This window comes from Bombina bombina, chromosome 4 (assembly GCF_027579735.1).
Source record: "Bombina bombina isolate aBomBom1 chromosome 4, aBomBom1.pri, whole genome shotgun sequence".
Lineage (NCBI taxonomy): Eukaryota > Metazoa > Chordata > Amphibia > Anura > Bombinatoridae > Bombina > Bombina bombina.
This window is the reverse complement of record NC_069502.1, coordinates 215,011,417-215,038,313: the sequence shown is the minus strand read 5'-3', so window position 1 is coordinate 215,038,313 and position 26,897 is coordinate 215,011,417. Positions and strand designations below refer to the sequence as shown.

The following is a 26,897-nucleotide window of genomic DNA, read 5'->3' as shown; positions in this document are numbered from 1 at the left end:
ACTTTAGTTAGTTTATTTCATTGTATTTATTTGTAGATATTGTATTTAAATAATTTATTGATAGTGTAGTGTTAGGTTTAATTGTAGGTAATTGTTGGTATTTTATTTAATTACTTTATTGATAGTGTAGTGTTAGGTTTAATTGTAACTTAGGTTAGGATTTATTTTACAGGTAATTTTGTAATTATTTTAACTATTTTAGCTATTAAATAGTTCTTAACTATTTAATAGCTATTGTACCTGGTTAAAATAAATACAAAGTTGCCTGTAAAATAAATATAAATCCTAAAATAGCTATAATATAATTATAATTTATGTTGTAGCTATATTAGGGTTTATTTTACAGATAAGTATTTAGCTTTAAATAGGAATAATTTATTTAATAAGAGTTAATTTATTTAGTTAGAATAAAATTATATTTAACTTTGGGGGGTGTTAGTGTTAGGGTTAAAATTAGCTTTAGGGGTTAAAAAATGTATTAGAGTAGCAGTGAGCTCCGATCGGCAGATTAGGGGTTAATACTTGAAGTTAGGTGTCGGCGATGTTAGGGAGGGCAGATTAGGGGTTAATACTATTTATTATAGGGTTAATGAGGCGGATTAGGGGTTAATAACTTTATTATAATAGCGGTGCGGTCCGCTCGGCAGATTAGGGGTTAATAAGTGTAGGCAGGTGGAGGCGACGTTGTGGGGGGCAGATTAGGGGTTAATAAATATAATATAGTGGTCGGCGGTGTTAGGGACAGCAGATTAGGGGTACATATCGATAATGTAAGTAGCGGCGGTTTACAGAGCGGCAGATTAGGGGTTAATAATAATATGCAGGGGTCAGCGATAGCGGGGGCAGCAGAATAGGGTTTAATAAGTGTAAGGTTAGGGGTGTTTAGACTCGGGGTTCATGTTAGAGTGTTAGGTGCAGACGTAGGAAGTGTTTCCCCATAGCAAACAATGGGGCTGCGTTAGGACGCGGCTTTTTTGCAGGTGTTAGGTTTTTTTTCAGCTCAAACAGCCCCATTGTTTCCTATGGGGGAATCGTGCACGAGCACGTTTTTTGAAGCTGGCCGCATCCGTAAGCAACTCTGGTATTGAGAGTTGAAGTTGCGTTAAATATGCTCTACGCTCCTTTTTTGGAGCCTAACGCAGCCATTCTGTGGACTCTCAATACCAGAGTTATTTAAAAGGTGCGGCCAGAAAAAAGCCAGCGTTAGCTACGCGGGTCGTTACCGACAAAACTCTAAATCTAGCCGTACGATAAGAGATACAGCCTTATCACTAATTATAGCTCGGATTACAAGTTAATAAATAAAATATTGAACAAACACTGGCACTTGGTTAAAAAAGACCCTTTATTGAGTGATTTAATTAGTGAAAAACCAAAAATAATTTATAGAAGGGCTAAATCTCTAAAAAACATCTTGTCACCTAGTGAATTTCGCAATAAAAAAGGAAATAAAACAGATGTTAATCTATCAGGACACAAAATAGAAGGTTTCTTTCCTTGCCATGGCTTCAAGGCCTGCAAATTCAGTAATAAAACCAAAATTGTAGATTTCAGTCAATCCAAATTTAAATTGCATAGTACAGAGGTTATAAGATGTACTGACAAGAATGTAGTGTATATAATTCAGTGCCCATATAAGAGACAATATTTAAGTCAAACGAGCCGCCCACTAAGAGACAGAATAAGACAACACATATTGAACATTGAGTGGGGCTTTGAAGATCATCTGTTATCCAAACACTTTAAGGACCACCATAATCAAAGTACGAGTGGGATGAAATATTGGGGATTAAAAAAGGTTAATCTACATAGGGGTGGAAATATAACTAATACCTTACTCTTAACTGAAGCAGAACACATTTTTAGATTTAATACCTTAACTCCAAATGGTCTAAATGCGGAAATGGACCTTAACCCATTTATTTGAGACGTTTGATATGTTGTAGAGTATTGTATGAATTTTAAATATAGGGGTCCATCCGATAAAAATCGTCGCCCGCAAAAGCCGGCGACGCCAATATTTGCGCGGGTTTGGTATCACATATACGGCGTAACCTAGAAGTTACGCGCGTATATTTCTGCCGTCGCCCGTAGTTTTTTGGGCTATAGGCAGGTATACCAAACCCGCGCAGTTTGGTATCCAATATGCAGCGTAAGGACTTACGTGGTGAAAATGGAGAAAACTTACTCCATTTTCACCTCGCCACAAAAAGCAGCCGTAAGAAGCCTTACGCTGACTATTGGAGCCCCGTAACTCCCTAAACTGGCTGCTAAAATAAACCTAACACCTAATGCATGCGCAATGTCTATCTCCCTGTCAACCGCGATCTTCTAAAATAAACCTAACACCTAACGCATGCGCAATGTCTATCTCCCTGTCAACCGCGATCTGCTAAAATAAACCTAACACCTAACGCATGCGCAATGTCTATCTACCTGTCAACCGCGATCCCCCCCCCGAAATCCCTAATAAAGTTATTAACCCCTAAACCGCCGCTCCCAGACCCCGCCGCCATCTACATAAACTAACCCCCTACTGTGAGCCCCTAAAACCGCCTCCATCTACCTTATCTATCCCCTAATTAGAACCCCTTACACCGCTGTCATCTACCTTATCTATCCCCTAATCTGACCCCTTACACCGCCGCCACCTATATAAAAATTATTAACCCCTAATCTAATCCCCCTATACCACCGCCAGCTATATTAATATTATTAACCCCTAATGTAAGCCCCTTACACCGCCGCCATCTCTATTAAAATGATTAACCCCTTATTTAATCTACCTACCCCGTCGCCAGCTATATTATCTATATTAACCCTAAGTATATTATAGTTAATATAGGTATTACATTATATATATTAACTATATTAACCCTATTTATATTAGGGTTAATATAGTTAATATAGTTACTATAGTATTTATATTAACTATATTAACTCTATCTAACCCTAACACCCCTAACTAAATTTATATTAAATTAATCTAATTCATTTATAAACTAAAATATTCCTATTTAAATCTAAATACTTACCTATAAAATAAACCCTAAGATAGCTACAATATAATTAATAATTACATTGTAGCTATGTTAGGGTTAATATTTATTTTACAGGTAAATTGTTAATTATTTTAAGTAGGTATAATAGCTATTAAATAGTTATTAACTATTTAATATCTACCTAGTTAAAATAATTACCCAATTACCTGTAAAATAAATCCTAACCTAAGTTACAAATACACCTACACTATCAATAAATTAAATAAACTACAAACATCTATCTAAAAATACAATTAAATTAACTAAACTAAATTACAAAAAAAAAAAACACTAAATTACAAAAAATAAAAAAAGATTACAAGATTTTTAAGCTAATTACACCTATTCTAAGCCCCCTAATAAAATAATAAACCCCCAAAATAAAAAAAAATTCCCTGCCCTATTCTAAATTAAACAAATTTCAAAGCTCTTTACCTTACCAGCCCTTAAAAGGGCCTTTTGTGGGGCATGCCCCAAAGAATTCAGCTCTTTTGCAAACAAATACAATACCCCCCCCCATTACAACCCACCACCCACATACCCCTATTCTAAAACCACCCAAACCCCCCTTAAAAAAGCCTAACACTACCCCCCTGAAGATCTCCCTACCTTGTCTTCACCACACCGGGCCGAAATCCTGATCCGATCCGGGCGATGTCTTCCTCCAAGCGGCAAAGAAGAATTCTTCCTCCGGCGATGTCTTCCTCCAAGCGGCAAAGAAGAATTCTTCCTCCGGCGACGTCTTCCTCCAAGCGGCAGCAAAGTCTTCATTCTTCCGGCGGCATCTTCAATCTTCTTTCTTCGCTCCGCCGCCGCGGAGCATCCATCCCGGACGACTACTGAACTTGGAATGAGGTACCTTTAAATGACGTCATCCAAGATGGCGTCCGCCAAATTCCGATTGGCTGATAGGATTCTATCAGCCAATCGGAATTAAGTTAGAAAAATCTGATTGGCTGATTGAATCAGCCAATCAGATTCAAGTTCAATCCGATTGGCTGATCCAATCAGCCAATCAGATTGAGCTCGCATTCTATTGGCTGATCGGAACGGAATCCGATTGGCTGAGGGAGGGAGGTGTGTTAGACAGTGCGGGTGTTTTAGACTTTAGTCAGGTTTTATAGGCGCCGGCAGTTTCTAACGTGCCGCAAGTCACTGGCGACGCCAGAAATTTGTACTTGCGCAGATTTCTGGACATCGCTGGTTTGTCAGACTTACGGCACGTTAGCATCTGACGGCGACTTATATGGGATAGCTCGAGTTGCGAGCTGAAACTGCGGGCGACGCCGGTTCCCTCGCTTGCGCCGCAAACTGCAATCTATATCGGATCGCGCCCATAGTATCCATCTATATTTTAACACCCAGATTTATCTATTTATGAAATACTGCTGATTTTACAGATAATTTTTTATAGACAAATATATTTTTTATCTTCTGAGTTAGTTTTATTTTTAGAGTCATTAATTGTTATACATGAATATGATTTTAGTTTTTATTTTGTGAGAGCCTCTTTGGGAACTCATTGGTGAGTAAACGGTTGCAAAAACCTAAAGACACAGAGGAGTGGATAAACATTTAACTTTGTGATTTAAACCGATAACCACTATAGACTTTGTATCCCATTCACTGCTGATACATACCGCAAGTTTGCGGATTGGATATAAGCTTGCAAATTATTTTTTCATCTCACTGATTTTAAAAAACAAGATCAGTTAGCTGATTGGATATCACGCTGTCACGTGTTTTTGGAGGAACATAACGGCTGGAGAACGTCGATTTCCACAAAGGTAATTTGTATTTATTATAATCTTTGCATAAAGAGAACTGTATACTTTGATGTTGCAAGGGCAATAATTCAGAAAGTTGAATTTTGGAGAACATACTAAGTATTGATTATTGACTAATAGATTGAATCCTATTATTTATCAAGCAGTGGAATATTTTTATCCGGATTTTATACTATATTTTGGAATATTCCATTAACTATTTTTTTTAGTTGTGGCCACAACTTATATTAAAGTTTATTGTATGATTGTAGTATTTTAATATTGTGTTTTAATATTTTTTTTTATATTGTGCTTCTATGAATTAAAACAATTTTTATATTTATGAGATACTATATTTGATAATTCATTATAGAATATTTTCTACATACTTTACTAGGGGATCAAATATTCAAATACAAAACATTTTAAGAGCCTTTATGTATATACTGTGTAAATACACTGTTAGTTGAATTCACACTTTTCATATATATTTGACCTTCAGCCCTGCTGTTATAGGGGTGCCACTCTCCATATTATCTATTGAGAGATAGGGCTTAATAGCTTGCAGGGGTTCTGGTGTGTCCTGTAGACCTTTGCTATAGCTGCCTGTTATGCAGGTTTTACCCCTAATAGCATATATATATATACACTCACCGGCCACTTTATTAGGTACACCTGTTCAAACGCTTGGTAACACAAATTGCTAATCAGCCAATCAAATGGCAGCAACTCAATGCATTTAAACATCTAGACATGGTGAAGACCACTTGCTGATGTTCAAACAGAGCATCAGAATGGGGAAGATTTAAGTGACTTTGAACGTGGCATGGTTGTTGGTGCCAGATGGGCTGATCTTCTGGGATTTTCATGCACAACCATGAAAAGTTTACAGAGAATGGTCTGAAAAAGAGAAAATATCAAGTGAGCAGCAGTTGTGTGGACAAAACTGCCTTGTTGATGTCAGAGGTCAGAGGAAAATGGGCAGACTGATTCGAGATGATAGAAAGGCAACAGTAACTCAAATATCCACTTGTTACAACCAAGGTATGCAGAATACCATCTCTGAACACATAACACGTCGAAACATGAAGCAGATGGGCTACAGCAGCAGAAAACCACACCGGGTGCCACTCCTGTCAGCTAAGAACAGGAAACTGAGGCTACAATTCGCACAGGTTTACCAAAATTGGACAATAGAAGATTTGAAAAACATTGCCTGGTCTGATGAGTCTTGACTTCAGCTGTGACATTCAGATGGCAGGGTCAGAATTTGGAGTAAACAACATGAAAGCATGGATCTATCCTGCTTTGTATCTACGGTTCAGGCTGCTGGTGGTGGTTTAATGGTGTGGGGATATTTTCTTGGCACACTTTGGACCCCTTAGTACCAATTGAGCATTGTTTAAATGCCATGGCCTACCTGAGTATTGCAGCTGATCATGTTCATCCCTTTATGACTACAGTGTACCCATCTTGTGATGGCTACTTCCAGCAAGAATAATGCACCATGTCACAAAGCTCAAATCATCTCAAACTGTTTTCTTGAACATGACAAGTACACTGTACTCCAATGGCCTCCACAGTCACCAGATCTCAATACAATAGAGCACCTTTGGGATTCACATCATGGATGTGCAGCTGACAAATCTGCAGCAACTGCTTAATGCTATCATGTCAATATGGAACAGAATCTCTGAGGAATGTTTCCAACACCTTGTTGAATCTATGCCATAAAGAATTAAGGCAGTTCTGAAGGCAAAAGGGTGTCCAACCCAGTGCTAGCAAAGTGCACCTAATAAAGTGGCCGGTGAGTGTGTGTATATATATTATATATATATATATATATATATATATATATATATATATATATATATATATATATAATACCGTCCTTTAATCACAGGATATACCCTCCCAAGGTCGTCTGCCTGGGTGCAGTGATGTTTTGAATATCTCCAGTACAAATAACAGCACTCTCAGGTCTTTCATTAAAGTGAGAACAGCAAAAGTCTCTTTTTTTATTGAAACGTTTTCAAGGAGCTTGTCCCCGTCATCAGCATAACAAACATGTGAAACACAACTTATATTTATATTAACATACCAACAATATTAATGAGAAAAACCTGTGTACCTCTTAGTGCCCCAGAATAAACCGCCAAACACTCGTGCGTTCCAGTGGTTTGCAGCCGGAAGTGTCTCATGTCACATGACTTCCGGTCTATGATTTTTTTTTATACAATCTCCGTGTAAATTATTATTAGTGATTCTCAGATCTTAATCTGATATGTGAGCTATGTGTAGTAAATTATTCTTATATCGCTGTGACCTTCTTCAGGTGTTGTAATTAGCCTACTTTTCAACGCTTCTTTTGTATACCTCACACCCTACGTTTTTGCTATAGGCTTATTACGAAAATGTGAATACTTTATCTCTGCAATGGCCAATCTTTTTGTATTCTACTTGGTGTATTTGTGCCTGTATGTGGGTACCTGTTCTGTGTACATTGCTATGGTCTTCTGTGTGAGCGCATATTCCTGCCTTTTTTCTTGGACCATTTGTTTATCTGGGTTGCCTTGGTTACCCTGTAACGCCTTCTGTGAGCATTCTATGTACCTTACACTGTCTGCTCAGCGTTATTTTTTTATTAAGGCATACTATGTGCTTCTTATTGTGTCTATTATCTGTTATAGACCCCTATCTTAACTGTTCACCACACTACATATTATTTACATTATCGTTCTCCCCACTATTTACATATTTGTCTCTTGCTCCCAGTTACGTGGGTATCCCAAGTTACTCTTGATTGGCCTATTCTGACCATTGATCATGTCTGCCCAGAGATAAACAACTAAAATAACTTGAACATAACATGAATTATTTACATACATGCTCTTAGCATATAATTACACAATCAAATTTTGCTATCTGTGTATCATATATGTTAGAAATATCATCTTAGTGCTGGTTATTTATCACCTTCTCTTATATTTTAGTATTTCATGTGTATTTTTCTAAGATTTGCTCTTGTATGGGCTCTCTTGAATTCATCCCTCTAAGGATTCGCTCTTCTTCTAAAGTCCTGTGTATCAGATCTATATTTCTTTGGTTTCCATTCCTATGTTTATTTGTTGCTTTGTTCCGTCTTTTCTGGATTTAGATGGTATCCTTGTTTGTAGTTTCTTTTTATTCCAATTGGCTACTGTCTATGTAGGTTTTGGGAGTGGTTATATGTTGGTAACTTGCCTGATATGTGTCTTATCCCAAGAGTAGTGGAAGTCACTCTCGTGTCCCTCCTTACTCTGATCATAGGATTGTGATTGGGGCACTACCCCCCTTGGGGTCTGTGTCCCCATCCATCCTTGATACGGTGCACAATATCTTAATGGCGTACCTTTGTTTGTGTCTCCTACCTATATCAGTGCCTTAAAGTCTGGTGCAGAGTTGAGCCCCCCTGGATTTATTGTTCCCAATCTATACATCCATTCTGCCTCTCTTCTGAGCAGGGCTTTATTGCGGTCTCCTCCTCTCTCCAGCTGGGGGATATGGTCAATTAGAATGTATCTAATGCTGGATACTTGATGTTGTTTTTGTGTACAGTGTCTGGCTACAGGTTGGTCAGACTCTCCTGTGTCAAGTGCCACACGTATTGCCCGCCTATGGTTGGCCATTCTTTCACGTAATGTTCCACTGGTCTTTCCAATGTAGAATCTGGCACATGGGCAAAAGAGTAGATAGATTACGTGTGTTGTGTTGCACGATAAGGAATGCTTGATGTGATACACTTGGTTGGTGTGTGGATGGTGAAAGGTCTTGGTAGCTATTAGGCCATTACATGTGGTGCAGCCTAAGCATCTGTATGAGCCTTTGATGTTAATCTTTTCTTTATTCAGATAGCATCTTTTGGGGTCTGTTTTTACCAGCAGATCTCTTAGATTCGTGCCCCTCCGGTATGCAATCATGGGTGTAAGATTATGAGCAAATCTTAGTTTAGGGTCCGATTGTACCACTGGCCAGTGTTTTCTCAGGATATTACCAGCCTCAGTGGTGTTGGGTGAAAATGTAGTAGCCATTATGAGCCTGTTGGATGGTTCTTTTATATTTTCCTTGTATATAAGGGTCTCCTGTGTGTGTGGTAGTACTTCTTGTAGGATTGTTTCTATTGTACTCCTCTTGTACCCCCGTTGTATGAATTTGTCCCTCATATACTGAAGTTGGGAGACCCCTGTGGCTTTACTTGTATTGTTACGTATTACTCACATCATTTGTGATTTAATAATTCCTTTGAGTAGAGCTGGTGGGTGGCAGCTATTTGCACATAGAATGGAGTTCCTATCGGTGGGTTTGTAGTAAAGTGTGGTACCTAGTGTGCCATTTTGTATGTACACATTAAGGTCCAAAAAGTGTATTTCAGTTTCACTGTGTGTTATTTTGAACCTCACCGGTGTGTCTGTGCTGTTCATGTATTCAAACCATTCCAGTAATGTGTGTTGTCCTCCCCTCCAAATTAAAAAGATACCTCATGACACTCATGCAATTCTGCCTTACACATAATTATTTTCGCTTTGAGACTCAGTACTACCTGCAGACATCGGGCACGGCGATGGGGTCAAATATGGCCCCATCGTATGCCAACATCTACATGTCTGACTTTGAAAAGACATTCCTTTGGAATAAGGATATAACATCTATAATATTCTATGTAAGATATATAGATGATGTCTTTTTAATTTGGAGGGGAGGACAACACACATTACTGGAATGGTTTGAATACATGAACAGCACAGACATACCGGTGAGGTTCAAAATAACACACAGTGAAACTGAAATACACTTTTTGGACCTTAATGTGTACATACAAAATGGCACACTAGGTACCAAACTTTACTACAAACCCACCGATAGGAACTCCATTCTATGTGCAAATAGCTGCCACCCACCAGCTCTACTCAAAGGAATTATTAAATCACAAATGATGCGAGTAATACGTAACAATACAAGTAAAGCCACAGGGGTCTCCCAACTTCAGTATATGAGGGACAAATTCATACAACGGGGGTACAAGAGGAGTACAATAGAAACAATCCTACAAGAAGTACTACCACACACACAGGAGACCCTTATATACAAGGAAAATATAAAAGAACCATCCAACAGGCTCATAATGGCTACTACATTTTCACCCAACACCACTGAGGCTGGTAATATCCTGAGAAAACACTGGCCAGTGGTACAATCGGACCCTAAACTAAGATTTGCTCATAATCTTACACCCATGATTGCATACCGGAGGGGCACGAATCTAAGAGATCTGCTGGTAAAAACAGACCCCAAAAGATGCTATCTGAATAAAGAAAAGATTAACATCAAAGGCTCATACAGATGCTTAGGCTGCACCACATGTAATGGCCTAATAGCTACCAAGACCTTTCACCATCCACACACCAACCAAGTGTATCACATCAAGCAGTCCTTATCGTGCAACACAACACACGTAATCTATCTACTCTTTTGCCCATGTGCCAGATTCTACATTGGAAAGACCAGTGGAACATTACGTGAAAGAATGGCCAACCATGGGCGGGCGATACGTGTGGCACTTGACACAGGAGAGTCTGACCAACCTGTAGCCAGACACTATACACAAAAACAACATCAAGTATCCAGCATTAGATACATTCTTATTGACCATATCCCCCAGCTGGAGAGAGGAGGGGACCGCAATAAAGCCCTGCTCAGAAGAGAGGCAGAATGGATGTATAGATTGGGAACAATACATCCAGGGGGGCTCAACTCGGCACCAGACTTTAAGGCACTGATATAGGTAGGAGACACAAACAAAGGTACGCCATTAAGATATTGTGCACCGTATCAAGGATGGATGGGGACACAGACCCCAAGGGGGGTAGTGCCCCAATCACAATCCTATGATCAGAGTAAGGAGGGACACGAGAGTGACTTCCACTACTCTTGGGATAAGACACATATCAGGCAAGTTACCAACATATAACCACTCCCAAAACCTACATAGACAGTAGCCAATTGGAATAAAAAGAAACTACAAACAAGGATACCATCTAAATCCAGAAAAGACGGAACAAAGCAACAAATAAACATAGGAATGGAAACCAAAGAAATATAGATCTGATACACAGGACTTTAGAAGAAGAGCGAATCCTTAGAGGGATGAATTCAAGAGAGCCCATACAAGAGCAAATCTTAGAAAAATACACATGAAATACTAAAATATAAGAGAAGGTGATAAATAACCAGCACTAAGATGATATTTCTAACATATATGATACACAGATAGCAAAATTTGATTGTGTAATTATATGCTAAGAGCATGTATGTAAATAATTCATGTTATGTTCAAGTTATTTTAGTTGTTTATCTCTGGGCGGACATGATCAATGGTCAGAATAGGCCAATCAAGAGTAACTTGGGATACCCACGTAACTGGGAGCAAGAGACAAATATGTAAATAGTGGGGAGAACGATAATGTAAATAATATGTAGTGTGGTGAACAGTTAAGATAGGGGTCTATAACAGATAATAGACACAATAAAGAAGCACATAGTATGCCTTAATAAAAAAATAATGCTGAGCAGACAGTGTAAGGTACATAGAATGCTCACAGAAGGCGTTACAGGGTAACCAAGGCAACCCAGATAAACAAATGGTCCAAGAAAAAAGGCAGGAATATGCGCTCACACAGAAGACCATAGCAATGTACACAGAACAGATACCCACATACAGGCACAAATACACCAAGTAGAATACAAAAAGATTGGCCATTGCAGAGATAAAGTATTCACATTTTCGTAATAAGCCTATAGCAAAAACGTAGGGTGTGAGGTATACAAAAGAAGCGTTGAAAAGTAGGCTAATTACAACACCTGAAGAAGGTCACAGCGATATAAGAATAATTTACTACGCATAGCTCACATATCAGATTAAGATCTGAGAATCACTAATAATAATATACACGGAGATTGTATAAAAAAAATCGTAGACCGGAAGTCATGTGACATGAGACACTTCCGGCTGCAAACCACTGGAACGCACAGTGCGTTCCAATCACGAGTGTTTGGCGGTTTATTCTGGGGCACTAATAGGTACACAGGTTTTTGTCATTAATATTGTTGGTATGTTAATATAAATATAAGTTGTGTTTCACATGTTTGTTATGCTGATGACGGGGGCAAGCTCCTTGAAAACGTTTCAATAAAAAAAGAGACTTTTGCTGTTCTCACTTTAATGAAAGACCTGAGAGTGCTGTTATTTGTACTGGAGATATATATATATATATATATATATATATATATATATATATATACATATATACATACACTGTATATATACAGGCATAACTTGTTCAATTGCAATTCACTTTACTGTGCTTTGCAGTTAGTGCCAATATATACACCAATATATACACATCACCAGCAAAAATGATTATGATCAAATGAAGGTTCAGATGATGGCAAGCATTTTTTTGCAATCATTTTTTTTTAAATTAAGATATGTACATTGATTTTTTGAAGACATAATGCTACTGCACACTCAATAGACTACAGTATAGGGTAAATATAATTTTTATATACACTAGGAAACAAAAACATTAGTATGACTAACTTTATTACTATATTTGCTTTATTGCGATGGTTTGGAACCAAACCCCCTATCTTCAATGCAAGGTATTGAAATATTTATTATAAACAACTCAAAGATATGAATAAAAATTATTTATATAAATTGTTATACTGTATATACTGTAGAATATTCTAAATAATTCAAAAGCATATAGATATATTTACAGTATGTATAATAATTGTAATTCATTTTTAAATATATTTAAAATAGTTTATATTAATATTTTAATAATGCGCATTGAAGTTAATAATTCTTCATGTGTGCTAACCCAACCGTGTTAGTTCTATATTTCGAACCCTGTTGCGCGTTATGCATATTTTACATTCCTATATTCTTTACATAGAAAACAATATACTTTTTTATTATTAAATATATATTGTTATATATGTTAGATACAGTTAATATAAAATGCATATCTATACATTTATATCTATAGGAATAGATATATAGGTATAGGTATATATAGATATACTGTATATAGAATATGTATTTTCTATAAAAAGTACATTATTCTGTAAGTGTAGAACACAGGAATGTGATTCATACATTCAAGGGACTTTAAGCAGCCAGTCAGGATGCTTGTCCCAGGACTTGCAAGGGAGTACGCGTCTGTAAAATAAAAATAAACTCTAAGATAGCTACAATGTAACTATTAGTTATATTGTAGCTAGCTTAGGGTTTATTTTATAGGTAAGTATTTAGTTTTAAATAGAAATAATTTATTTAATGAGAGGAATATTTATTTAGATTTATTTAAATAATATTTAAGTTAGTGGGTGTTAGACTTAGGTTTAGGGGTTAATAAATTTAATATAGTGGCGGCGGTGTAGGGGGCAGCAGATTAGGGATTAATAAGTATAATGTAGGTGGCGGCGGTGTAGGGGGAGGCAGATTAGGGTTTAATAAGTATAATGTAGGTGGCAACGGTGTAGGGGGCGGCAGATTAGGGGTTAATAATTATAATGTAGGTGGTGGTGGGCTCCGGGAGCGGCGGTTTAGGGGTTAAACACTTTATTTAGTTGCGGCGGGGTCTGGGAGTGGTGGTTTAGGGGTTAATACATTTATTAGAGTTGCAGCGGAGTCTGGGAGCGGCAGTAAAACTAAATACTTACCTATAAAATAAACCCTAAGCTATCTACAATATAACTAATAGTTATATTGTAGCTATCTTAGGGTTTATTTTTATTTTACAGGCAAGTTTGTATTTATTTTAACTAGGTACAACAGTTATTAAATAGTTATTAACTATTTAATAACTTCTTAGTTAAAATAAATACAAATATACCTGTAAAATAAAACCTAGCCTAAGTTACAATTACACCTAACACTACACTATAATTAAATAACTTCCCTAAACTAAATACAATTAAATACAATTAAATAAAATTATCTAAAGTACAAAAAAACAAACACTAAATTACAGAACATAATAAACAAATTACAAGATTTGTAAACTAATTACACCTAATCTAATCCCCCTAACAAAATAAAAAATCCCCCACAAAATAAAAAAAGCCCTACCCTACACTAAATTACAAATAGCCCTTAAAAGAGCCTTTTTGCAGGGCATTGCCCCATAGTTTTAAATAGAAATAATTTATTTAATGATAGGAATATTTATTTAGATTAATTTAAATTATATTTAAGTTAGTGGGTGTTAGACTTAGGTTTAGGGGTTATTAAATTTAATATAGTGGTGGCAGTGTAGGGGGCGGCAGATTAGGGGTTAATAATATAATGTAGGAAGCAGCGGTGTAGGGGGAGGCAGATTAGGGGTTAATAAGTATAATGTAGGTGGCGGCGGTGTAGGGGGCGGCAGATTAGGGGTTAATAAGTATAATGTAGGTGGCGGTGGGCTCCGGGAGCGGCGGTTTAGGGGTTAAACACTTTATTTAGTTGCGGCGGGGTCCGGGAGCAGCGTTTTAGGGGTTAATACATTTATTAGAGTTGTAGCGGAGTCCGGGAGCGGCGGTATAGGGTGTAAAGAGTATAGTATAGTGTGGGTGTTTAGTGACAGGATACCAATAAAGCTGGGAAAAAGCCGAATAGCAGCGAGATCGATGACTGTTAGTTAACAACAGTCCGCTGCTCATCGCCCCGTACTTGGTGCGCAGCTTTTTGACAGCTTTTTTGATCATTTTGGAGAATGTATTCAGGTCAGTGGCAGCTAGGCGATCTTAGGCGAGCGTATTGGTGCCGTTGAATGCAAGTAAGTTGACGGCTTGATAAGTAGATACCTATGGGGCATATTTATTAAGCTCCGTATAGAGCTTGATGCCCGTTGTTTCTGGCGAGCCTTTAGGCTCGCTGTAAACAGAAGTTATGAAACAGCGGTCTAAAGACCGCTGCTTCAAAACCTGTCCGTCTGCTCTGAGGCGGTGGACAGAAATCAACCCGATCGAATACAATCGAACGACAGCCCCTGCTAGCGATTGCCCGCAAATCTGCAGGGGGCAGCATTGCACCAGCAGTTCACAAGAACTGCTGGTGCTATTATAAATGCAGACAGCATATGCATATGTGCAGTGGACATGATACGCTACTTCACTGCTGGTGCAATGATAAATGCCGACAGCGTATGCTGTCTGCATTTATCGATGTGCAGTGGACATGATACGCTACTTCGTATTATGTACGCTCGCACATTGATAAATATACCCCTAAGGGGTAGATTTATCATACCCCTGGTGGACTTGATTCGCTATAATGAATTATGTCCGCCCTGCATCGTTAAATGCAGACAGCATACGTTGTAGGCATTTAACATTGCACAAGCAGTTCTATCGGCCGCTATCAGGGGGTGTCAATCAAGCAGATCATATGAGATTGGGCGGATTGCTGTCCGTTGCCTCAGAGGCGGTGGACGAGTTAAGGAGCAGCGGCCATTCTGCACTTGTTAAATCGGCCCCCATAACATTATGATTATTTTGTCAATATTTAAACTGCTAATGAAACTTTGAAATAATGCATCTACATGTTATTCTCAGACTAATCTTTTCTTTAAATGCATCATTCTATGTAGCATAGATTTAGAGTTTAAAGAGACAGGAAACCCCAAAATTTTCCTTCATGATTTGGATAAAGCATAGTCTTACAAATCCTTTCAGCTACCAGGGTGCGCTTTAAAAATAAATTTTAAGTCCCATCCAAAAAAGACCTAACGTTTTAGTGTAATCTAACACCTTAGTCAAATGTCACAGAATCGGTTTAAAAAAACAGAACCTAAAAACATATAACCCAAAACGCCTTCATCTGCCTTATATACCTACAAACATCCATTAGCCCCGCTATGCTTTCTCATAATGACCTCATCAAGTATCGTTCTTGACAAGGTGCGTCATCACTAATCAGCTTCCACCTGGTTGTCATGACAACGCATACACGGAAGCGTTGTGTACAACTCACGCTAATCGTCTCGAAAGGGACAGTATTACCAGATCAACTATCAACTTCTCTGAATCAACAATCAGATATGACCACACATATTATAAGACAGCAAGTGCCAAACGATGCATCATGTCCATAGACAATTATTGATCAGGTCATATCGTTATTAAGTAATCATTCGTCATGTCACTTGCCATTAATTACTCAGGGCACAAGGATATCAGCCCTTTTACAAGACAATAGCATACAAAAAGAAATCCCTATTCCTATTATATACAACCCTAAAAATATATACATTTATTGTTTCTTTTACACATAATGGCTTTAAGAAGCTTGCACCTACCCCCATATATTTCACATTATAATCCCTTCATGTCTCAAGCAATATTGGTAGAAACCGTGGGTATCCACTAGAATGAGTATTCATGTAGGTCTGTAACGGATTATTCCTTCTTCCAATGAGGTCATCAATATGTGTAGTCCAGTATTTATTATTTGGCGTAAAATGGTGTGAAATCAAGAAAGATATTCAGCCCCCTCGGTACCAGAGTGTCCAGTATATAAATCCATTTTGTTTCCATTTGTAATAGCTTCTTGGCTCTATTACCACCCCTGGCTAGAGGCGGAAGATTATCAATCAGCATTGACCTAAGGCTGGATACACCGTGGTTATGTTTGGCAAAGTGGCATGCCACGGGTTGTTCCGAGTCAAATGGCACATCAATGATTGGTCATCCTATCCCTAAAACTCATAATTGTCTTTCCAATGTACACCAAAGAACACGAGCAGATAAGCATGTATATAACATGTGAGTCTAGCTTATTGTATATCACTTGTTGTTATGAGGATTTTGAAATGACTGACCCCTTAACATGCTGTTGCACGTCACACAACTTCCATATGTAAAACATCCCTTCTTTGAGGTCTTCAACCAAGTATCCTTTTGCTAACACTCGGTGGGATCAGTTTTCACCAATAAGTCCCTCAAATTGTTGGCTCTACGGTATACCATCCATGGTGGCTTCATCCTTTGAAATGGTAGGGATGGATCAGATTCCAAGAGAGACCAATGTTGTTGTACCGATTTCCTTAATACCCCACACGTATTGGTGTATGTGGTGACCAGATTCAATTGTTCTATGCTTTCACTAGGCTTTGTGAGATTCCCTCCCACTGGGGCACTTAATAACCTCTCTTTATTAGTCCGGACCATTTCACCTTCGTAGCCTCTTGACACTAGTTTGTCTTCCATCTCTGCAAGCTGCTTCATCATGGTGGATACCTCACTATTGTTTCGAATGACTCTTGTGAGTTGTGAGGTGACAATCCCCATTTTTTGATGCCTGGGGTGGAAGCTACTAGCTTCCAATAAGGGATTCCAATTCATTGGCTTCGTATACAAAGATGTGCCAAAATATCAACCATCACAGGCATCAACCATATATACATTCAAATCCAAAAAATGTATCATTGTATCACTGTACTCCAATTTGAATCTTATGGGACAGTCCATGCAGTTCAAACATGACACCCATTCCTCAAGCTCAACTATGCTACCCCCCACACTAGATACACATCATCGATGTACCGTACATAGTATCTGGTGTGGGGGTGAGTAAATGGTTTCATGGCCATTTGTTCATACCATGCCATGTAAAGGTTTGCATAGGTGGGTGCCATGTTTGAACCCATGGCTGTGCCAGAGATCTGTAAATAAAAATCCTTCTCAAATTTAAAAAAGTTATTTTCCAGGCAAATAGTTAACAGCTCGCAGAGAAATTCAATAGGGGGTCCCTCATACAGTGGGTTGCCAGTTACCATGGACATAACAGCCACCACACCTCCCTCATGAGGAATGGAGGTGTATAGGTTGTCCACATCCATGGTAACGAGGATATCACTGGTCAATAACCCATCATATCCCCTCAGGATTGTGATTAGACTTGGTGAATCTTGTAATTACGCGGGAGTTCCCTTAACCACTGGCTGTAGGAAAAAATCTATATAGAATGAGTATATTGCTGTCATTACTTAAATCCTTAATAGCCAATCATTCTTCCTTGCTCAAATTTGGATAAGTGACATAGGGCTGAGTATGTTTCACATCATGATATAGCATTCATGTAAAGTTTCTAATAGATGGATGTGTATTAGTGGGTTCAAATGCTGATGGTTTCTTAAATACTGAAGCTGTCATTGGTGTATTATCCCCAAAGTGTTCTTTAAGTTTGGATATCAACAAAAGTGTTAAATATGCCACACTTCGGTGTAGGTACAAAGGACAGCCCACAATTTAAAACTGAGATATCTATGTTACTAAGGGGTCTACTGCTCAAATTGAACAAAATGCTCATTTCTTTTTCTGTTGTTTTTTGCGATTTGTGTCCCCCTCGCCTGTTGTGCGGCCGTCTAAATCTTTTTGATTTGTTATAGCAATCCAAGGTTTAGCCATGGACCTCGTAGCCACCCCAGAAAAAAGACTGTGACTGGTTGGATGACCCCATAGTGTTGGTATGATTTTCTACATTTTCATTGCCAGATTACTCCCCCCCGTTAGTGTCTACAAAGCTTAAGGAATTTTTGGCATGCATATTTCTGCGTCTGTATCTATTGGGAACTTCGTCCTTGCCATACAGACATCTATATATGCGCTTATCCCTGTAGTCACTCTCCACAGTACTCAACGTTTTGTTCTTAAAGCAATCAACTCATACCTATATTTAGTCACCATATTTTCCAATTTAGCGACCCACTCCTAGGATTTATCCTCAGTCAGAACATGTATAACTATGCTAATATACCTTTGTGAGGTCATTGCTGGGAGCGTTTGTTTGGGTTACCATAGCAATCAATCATCTACTGATGACACATACAAGTGTATCTTGTTAATGTTTTGCCCTATTGGAAATGTTTTATCCCTTTATATAGGAAGTGTATTTCATTTTATTTTTGTATAGCCTGAGGAAACAGCCCCTGCAGAGGCTGAGAAACGCATTGATTTTATTAAAGTATATATTTTTTTATCTATACACTTGCTGCTGCTTTTTTTGATGTGTATGTATCATCCCTGAACTCTTTGAGAGTTTTTTTATTGCACCTGTTCAACCCTTGGAATCAGTCAGCTTGGCGGCTGAGAAGCCCCAGCCTGCTTTTACTGCACCTGGAGGTGCTTTGGAATATGTAAGTGTGTTTATTTCCACAATACACACATTTTTGTACCAAACTGTGCTGGGCTATGTTGGCTCTGTTTTCCTTAACTTGTCCGCTACCTCTAAGGCGGCGGACAGCAATCCGCCCGATCGCATACGATCAGGTTGATTGACACCCCCTGCTAGCGGCCGATTGCATTTCACAAGGAATGCTTGAGCAATGATAAATTCTGACAGTGTATGCTGTCGGCATTTATCAATGTCTGGAGGACAGGATCCGCTACAGCGAATTATGTCTGTCAGACATTATAAATCTGCCCCAATTTATCAAGCTAACATGGTTACAGTATAAAACAGCATCAGCATCCACAATTCAAGCCCAGATTAACCAGAAAGCTCCAACCTGAGCAAAAGCACAGCCAAAAAATAATTGTGGGGTCTTCACTCTTCATGGGAGAGTAACAATCTCTAAACAACTTATTTATAGCAAAAAATACAGAATGCGAAAATTTTGTCTGCGGAGATGGCAGCATGAAAGGCTAATTAAATATGGAAAAGAAAATGTTAGTCTTGGTATTATTTACTTATTCTGGAATCCAGAGTGTAAGAAAGAGAAATAAATCTAATGTTCATAGATGTACCTCTACAGCCACCAGACCTTAACCCCATTAAGCCTTATTTAAGTCTACTCTAGAATTTGTATTGTTTTAAAAGATAGATAATTCCTTTATTACCCATTCACCAGTTTTGCATAGCCAACACAATAATATTAATATAATATTTTCCTTTGTGTTTGAGAGGCGGCCTTCAACGGCATAGAAATTAAAATATGAGACTACCTAGGTTTAGCTTTCAACAAAGAGAACAAAGCAAATTTGATGATAAAAGTAAATTGGAAAGTTTAAAAATGCATGAACTATCTGAATCATGAAAGTTTAATTTTGAATAGACTGTCCCTTTAAATACATTTAAATATGGAAAAAAGTGTAACACACTGTTTTATCTTCAGACACTCTCTGTGATAATCTAAAGCAATGCTGCAAAAATTCCAGCGCTACGGAATTTGGCGGCTCTAAACAAATAAATTATAATAATAATAAAATGATAATAATGTGGATTGCAAAGTTCTCAAAATCTTGTAGAAACAAAGCCATACAATGTAAAAGTAGACAATAAAGGGACAGTTTACTTAAAATTAAACTTTCGTGAGTCAGATAGGGCATGCAATTTTAAACAACTTTTCAATGTACTTATATCATGAAATTTGCTTTGTTCTATTATTATTCTTAGTTGAAAGCTAAACCTAGGTCAGTTTGACGATCGCCTCTTATCTCACAGCTAGAGGGCAGTAGTTCATGTTTGCCATATAGATAACATTGTGTTATATGGCCGGGGAGTTACCTAGGAGTCAGCACTGATTGGTTAAAATGCAAGTCTGCCAAAAGAACTGAAATAAGGTGGCAGTCTGCAGATGCTTAGATACAAGGTTATTATAGAGGTAAAAAGTATATTAATATAACTGTGTTGGTTATGCAAAACTGGGGAATGGGTAATAAAGGCATTATCTATCTTTTTAAACAATAACAATTCTGGGGTAGACTGTCCCTTTAAAGGGTCATCAAACCCAAACATTTTCTTTCATGATTCAGATAGAGAATACAATTTTAAACAAGTTTCTAATGTACTTCTATTATCTAATTTGTTTCATTCTGTTGGTATCATTTGTTGAACGAGCAGCAATGCAGTAATGGTTTCTGACTGAACACATGGGTGATACAATCACAATCAATATATACAGTATATGCAGCCATCAATCAACTGCTAGAACCTCTCTGTTGCCCCTGAGCTTGCCTAGATAAACCTTTCAGCAAAGAATAACAAGAGAAGGAAGCAAATTAAATAATAGAAGTACATTAGAAAGTTGTATAAAACTGTATTCTCTATCTGAATCATGAAATAAAAATGTTGGATTTCATATCCCTTTAGGGCAAAATGTCTTACTGATAATTAAAATGTATTTTATTTTTGGTATTTAATAACAAACATGTTTTTACTTTTTATAATTGTTTGGGGAAATACTAAATATTTTGTTGAACAAATTAGTTTTCTCAGCAATTCTGAAATAAAATCATGATGTGGTAGAGGATTTATTCTTTGGACACTAATATATACAGAGTATATATATATATATATATATATATATATATATATACATATACATACAGTATATATATATATATATATATATATATATATATATATATATATATATATATATATATATATTATATATATATACATACATACACACACACACAGTAGTGTCCAAATATGAAAGAAAACAGTACCAACATCGTGATTTTATTTCAGAATTTCTATATATACGGAAGTGAAAATTTACCATATACAATATATATATATATATATATATATATATATATATATACACAAACACACAATCTATTCAAAACTATTTTTAATAGGTAAATTTGCATTTTTGCTTAATTGTTGGATATTATCACACTGACAAAAGAGGACCAAAATATGGTTTTGAAGTTTTTGAATAAATATATGTAAAGATTTATCGAAATAGGTATATATATATATAAACAACATCTGGTATATATATATATATATATATATATATATATATATATATATATATATATACCTCATCTGAGCTTATAACGTGGGCTCCATTATCAAGCAGCAAAAGCTGTTTTGGGGCCCTTGTGAGGAATACTAACTGATGCAATTCTGCTTTCTAAATGTTAAGATGAGATGGTCATCTAAGAGGTGGCATAGTTAAAACATCCCAAATTTGTTTGTTTGGGGTGATTAGCAGACTTTGCATAATTGGTTGCACAAACGCATGGGGAGGTGCTGCACAAGTATTAAGGGTGCACAGGTTCTGAAACGAAATTTGTTGTTCAATGATTTGATAAATCGGATGTCTTAAACCATGAAATTATGTTTCTAACTGGAAAAAGCTTAATCTAGCTCTGGGCTTGCAAGAGAGTGCCAGACGTTCTTTGTTTTAATATTTTTGTTTTGTAATATTTCCTATGGGCTTTGCACCCAGGCTGGTCTGGGATTAACTGCCTGAGTTGCTTTGAGCAGTACAGCAGTCTGAGAGTGCTGATTAGTACTCAGGGATGTAAGTTTTGCAGTCCACAAGTAGTTTCCTATAGATAGTAACAAAAGAAGAGGCGCATCATGGTGCAGTATGTCCAAATCAAATAGAATAATGTCTGGTATTATTGCACTCACTTTTGGGAAAGCACTAGTGTGCTAGTCGAGCGAGCCAGGACCTCAGATACTCTCGGCTGGCTCCTTTCCAGGACTAGTAGCAGCGTCCTCGCTGGGCTACACAACCATCAGGAGAGATGTGCACTGTAAGGTAACTCCATCCTCATCACACACAGGTGAACCGTTACAGAAGGATATATCCACAAGAGGAGGAGGGGGTTTACTTCACAAATAAAAATCTGATTCCACTAATAGACAGATAACCCACCACAGCACAGTGTGGTGCAGTTATCAAAGTGGCAGCTGATGAGGGGAGATATCAATGTTTAAATAAAACACAAGACACAGAGACAGAGTTTTGCAGTGACATGGGATGTGTACTCGAACCAGTTTGAGAGTTCAGTCCATTTTGTGTTTTGCATGTGTCTAGAGAAATTACAAAAGGCCTTCATTACCCTTGTTGTTATCTTAGTCTGTTTGATTGAAAGCATGAATTGTTTGGCTGTAGGTTTGGGACCCAGGGAGGAAGAGGTCTCTTCTCTCTCTCATCTCTCGCATTTGGTAATCAGAATAGGGACTCTTTGGAAATGTAAAATAAGGGATGGGATGGCAGTGATGGATATTGCTGAGACAAGTGGGAGATCACCTATACAGAGACACACACTGGTTACTTGTGCCAAAAAATGGAACCATACATCTATAACTCTTGTTCATGATACTCAGAAGGGATTGCCCAAACCAAACAGTGACTACAAGATCTATAAAGTTTTTCAGGAATGGATCACCAGGTGGAGACAGCTATTAATGCCTATGTTACCTGACAACTACATTATAATACAGTGACACATTCACCACCACTACAGCCAGTTGCTTTTTTGCACTCTGCATGGGAATAAGCTGCAAATGATATTGTAGGACCGTTTGACACTGCTCCAACTGACTGTCATTATGCTATCAATTTATTAGGCTATTTCAGTAAATAGCCTGAGGTTGCATTTACATTGCAAGTCACTTTTGCTACATTTCTTTTTACAGTATTTAACAGGAAAGGGGATCCTAAAGAACTGATTTCAGACCATGATGCACAATTTACCTCATTGGAATTTGAAACTTTTCTTCAGAAAGGAATATTATACATAAAAGATCTTCTGTGTAATACCCTCAAACTAGTGGGGAGATTGAATGCTTTAAGAGACTTTTCAAACAGCTAAACTGGAAGGAAAAGCATAGAAAATGTTCACTAGTGACTTCTTGCAATCTTATAGTGCTTTTCAACAAGCTACAACACAAAGACCACCTGCAGAACTACTGCATGGGAGAGAGATGCTTACTAAACTAAAGTGAATTCTCAGAAATGTCTAAAGCCAGGGTCTGATTTACCTTCAGAATGTAAATTTAGAGAAACAGTTGCAGAAAAACAAAATACATATAAAACTTACACTGAGTAACATCATGGTGCAAAGGAAGCAACATTTAAAGGGACACTGAACCCAATTTTTTTCTTTTGTGATTGAGATAGAGCATGCAATTTTAAGCAACTTTCTAATTTACTCCTATTATCACATTTTCTTCATTCTCTTGGTATCATTATTTGAAAAGCAAGAATGTAAGTTTAGATGCCGGCCCATTTTTGGTGAACAACCTGGGTTGTTCTTGCTGATCGGTGGATACATTCAACAAACAATAAACAAGTGCTGTCCAGAGTTTAAACCAAAAAATTGCTTAGATGCCTTCTTTTTTAAATAAAGATAGCAAGAGAACAAAGGAAAAATTGATAATAGGAGTAAATTAGAAAGTTGCTTAAAATTGCACACTCTATCACGAAAGAAAATTTTGGGTTCAGTGTCCCTTTAAATAAGGAGACAATGTCAGAATATGAAAACTAGGAATTTTGCACAAAGGAGACAGAAAATTACGTAAAGGCCTTAAACATATAAACTTTCTTATAGTCCTATATGGAATTCTCCTAATTTTTCATCAGTCTGTCCTCAAGATAGAATGGATCCAGATTGTGCTAGATTACTTTCTTTTACCTTTGGTTCCTCAAGATACATTAATTACATATTGGGTCTGAAAGATGAACTACAAGAAGTAGACAACCATCCACCTGGACTGTTAATTTTATTAAAGTGTTATTGTATATTATTATATCAGTATGTTTTGTGAGCATGAATAGAGGATATGCAGTTTCTTAGCATTTACAGTTGGTCTTGTCTGTTTGCTAAGCTGATAGTTGTATTTGTTATGTTTCATGTAGTAACTAGAAAAACAATAAATAATTGTTTTGGAGTTAAAGGGATAGGAAAGTCAAAATTAAACGTGCATGATTCAGATAGAGCATGTCATTTTAAGACACTTTTAAATTTGCTTCTATTTTCAAATGTGCTTCGTTCTCTTAGTATCCCTTGTTAAAAAAATGAGTACGCACATATCATACACTAGTGGGAACTGATGCTAATTGGTGTCTGCACACATTTGTCTCTTGTGATTGGCTAAATAGATATTTTCAGCTTCCTGTCAGTAGTGCAATGCTGTCCCTTCAGCAATGGATAACAAGAGAATGAAGAAAATGTGATAATAGAATTAAATTGGAAAGTTGTTTAAAATTGTATGTTCTATCTGAATTAAAAAAAAAATGGGGGTTTACTATCCCTTTAAACTTGGACTGAATTATTATTTTTTTTCTTTAACTAGATATGCTCCATTATATTTGTAGAAGTCCCCTACATTTTGAGGATTAAATGAAACCATTAAGACTTGGGCAGACAGCATCTGCAACTATAAAAAATATATTTATATATCTAGAGGATATATTAATAAGCCGCTTTTTTTTTTAGCTGAAAATCACTTTAAATAAATAGATGAATAAATATCATTTTATCTAAATAGAACATTTCAAAATCTATTAAACCTTTAAAAAAATAAAAAGTAAACGCATGAATGTTTAAATGTTACTCCTATGTTTTGCTTATTATAAATATATATTTATTACATTTATCAATAAAATACCCATGTAGATTTTATATTTTTAAAAATGTTTTAATGGACGATTAGCTAATCAATTAGGGTGGATATCTACAATATGGCTATCTAAAATATCTTGTTGTATCTATAAATGCCCTATTTTGTATGTTACATGCATTATTAATCAAGCTCTTAGTCAACATCACTAAAATAGTTGGTCAAAAGTAATCAAAAGACATGTTTATAAGTTATTTATTCTATATGGTATTTTTTCTTTTTTTGCATTGCTTTATACTGTTACTAAATAATCATCATGTCATTATTTTTATAAGGCAAGCATAGAGTGACAGAAGGCAAATTTTTGATGCTAGTTTAGAAATATTCCTCTAAAGATTCCATAACTATAATTTTTTTCAATGAATAGAATAGAATTGTTAAATATTTTTTACATCATGTTTAAGTTATTCATACTATGTTAGTTCATATTAGTTAATATGGTCAACTTTATATGCTTTAAAGGCATTGTATAAATAAATTATAAATAATTTTACCTTTAAATACCAGGGGAGCAGCGGTGTATCCTTAAACACTTCCTCCATTTTTAGAGGAAAGAAGTAGACATTTTCAAAGGCTGAAAGTGTTGAGAAATTCTTCCGAATTCTGTTCTCATCCTCTTCTGTTGTTACATTGCTCAAACCTTTCATAAAAAAAGCTACAGGTCTATCATTGTACACACGTGCTGCTGACTCGATAGCACAAAGAACTAATGGAGATGGTTTCAACCTGTCAGTAGTCTCTATAAATATGATGCCATTTCCTTGACTTAGAATGTCTTTAGGACTTATTGTTCTGGAGGTACTGATTTGATTAAAAAAGAATGGTATGTATGAATCAAACGTTTTTGTTAATCTGTACATAAAGCCAAAAACAGACATGAGAAGTAGGAAGAAAGCAAGTATTCGCAAGGAGTTTACCATGGTTTCTGTATCAGATGATAACCCTATAAGGAAAAAGAAGAAAAGAAAAAAAATGTATTTAAATAAAATAATTTACTAGTGTCATTCAAGTTTTTTAGCCCTATCTTTAAATAAAAAAATAATAATTCTCTCTATTATCTGATTAGTGACTATCTAGCATTTTTCTACTTAGATTCAAGAATGGTTACAAATTATTCTAATTTTAATGGAGCTCATAAATTCACTATTAATTTAGTCTCCAGATATGATAGCCATAAGGAGTGCTATAACCAAGCAAAATACTGCACAAAAATATAAATATTTTATCTGTTTTTATTTTTTATTTCAACCTGAATTATTTTGAAATGAACAAAATGTTTTGAAAAATGTTTTTATAGTATTGTCTCTAATACAAAAAAACTATAGAATTTAGGATTTTTATGTTTACTTAAATCTAGCCTAGGGATTTGAACACATTAAAGGGCATTATCAAATAAGTACTGATAAATATAAAAATCGTATTATTCAACTTGGATAATTTTGGTTTCTGTTTTTTAAGTCATTCCAATCCATTATCGCTGGCACCCCAAACCCAATACTGTGCTAGACCACCTGCGCTTAAGCTGAAGATGCGTTACAAATAATTCAAATTCCCATGTTCTTTACATAGAAAAAAATGTTCTTTTGATTAAAATAATATATATATATATATATATTAATATATATCTAT

At 36.5% G+C, this 26,897-nt stretch overlaps 1 protein-coding gene across 1 annotated transcript in view; it reads right to left on the bottom strand.

The window, feature by feature from the left end:
* Positions 1 to 26,188, bottom strand: part of LOC128657163 (alpha-1,4-N-acetylglucosaminyltransferase-like) — a 178,114-nt gene extending 151,926 nt beyond the window's left edge. The window contains exon 1 of the mRNA XM_053711404.1: positions 25,763 to 26,188. Within this exon, the coding sequence (XP_053567379.1) occupies positions 25,763 to 26,188 (426 nt within the window). The remainder of the gene's footprint in view (positions 1 to 25,762) is intronic.
* Positions 26,189 to 26,897: the final 709 nt, after the last annotated feature.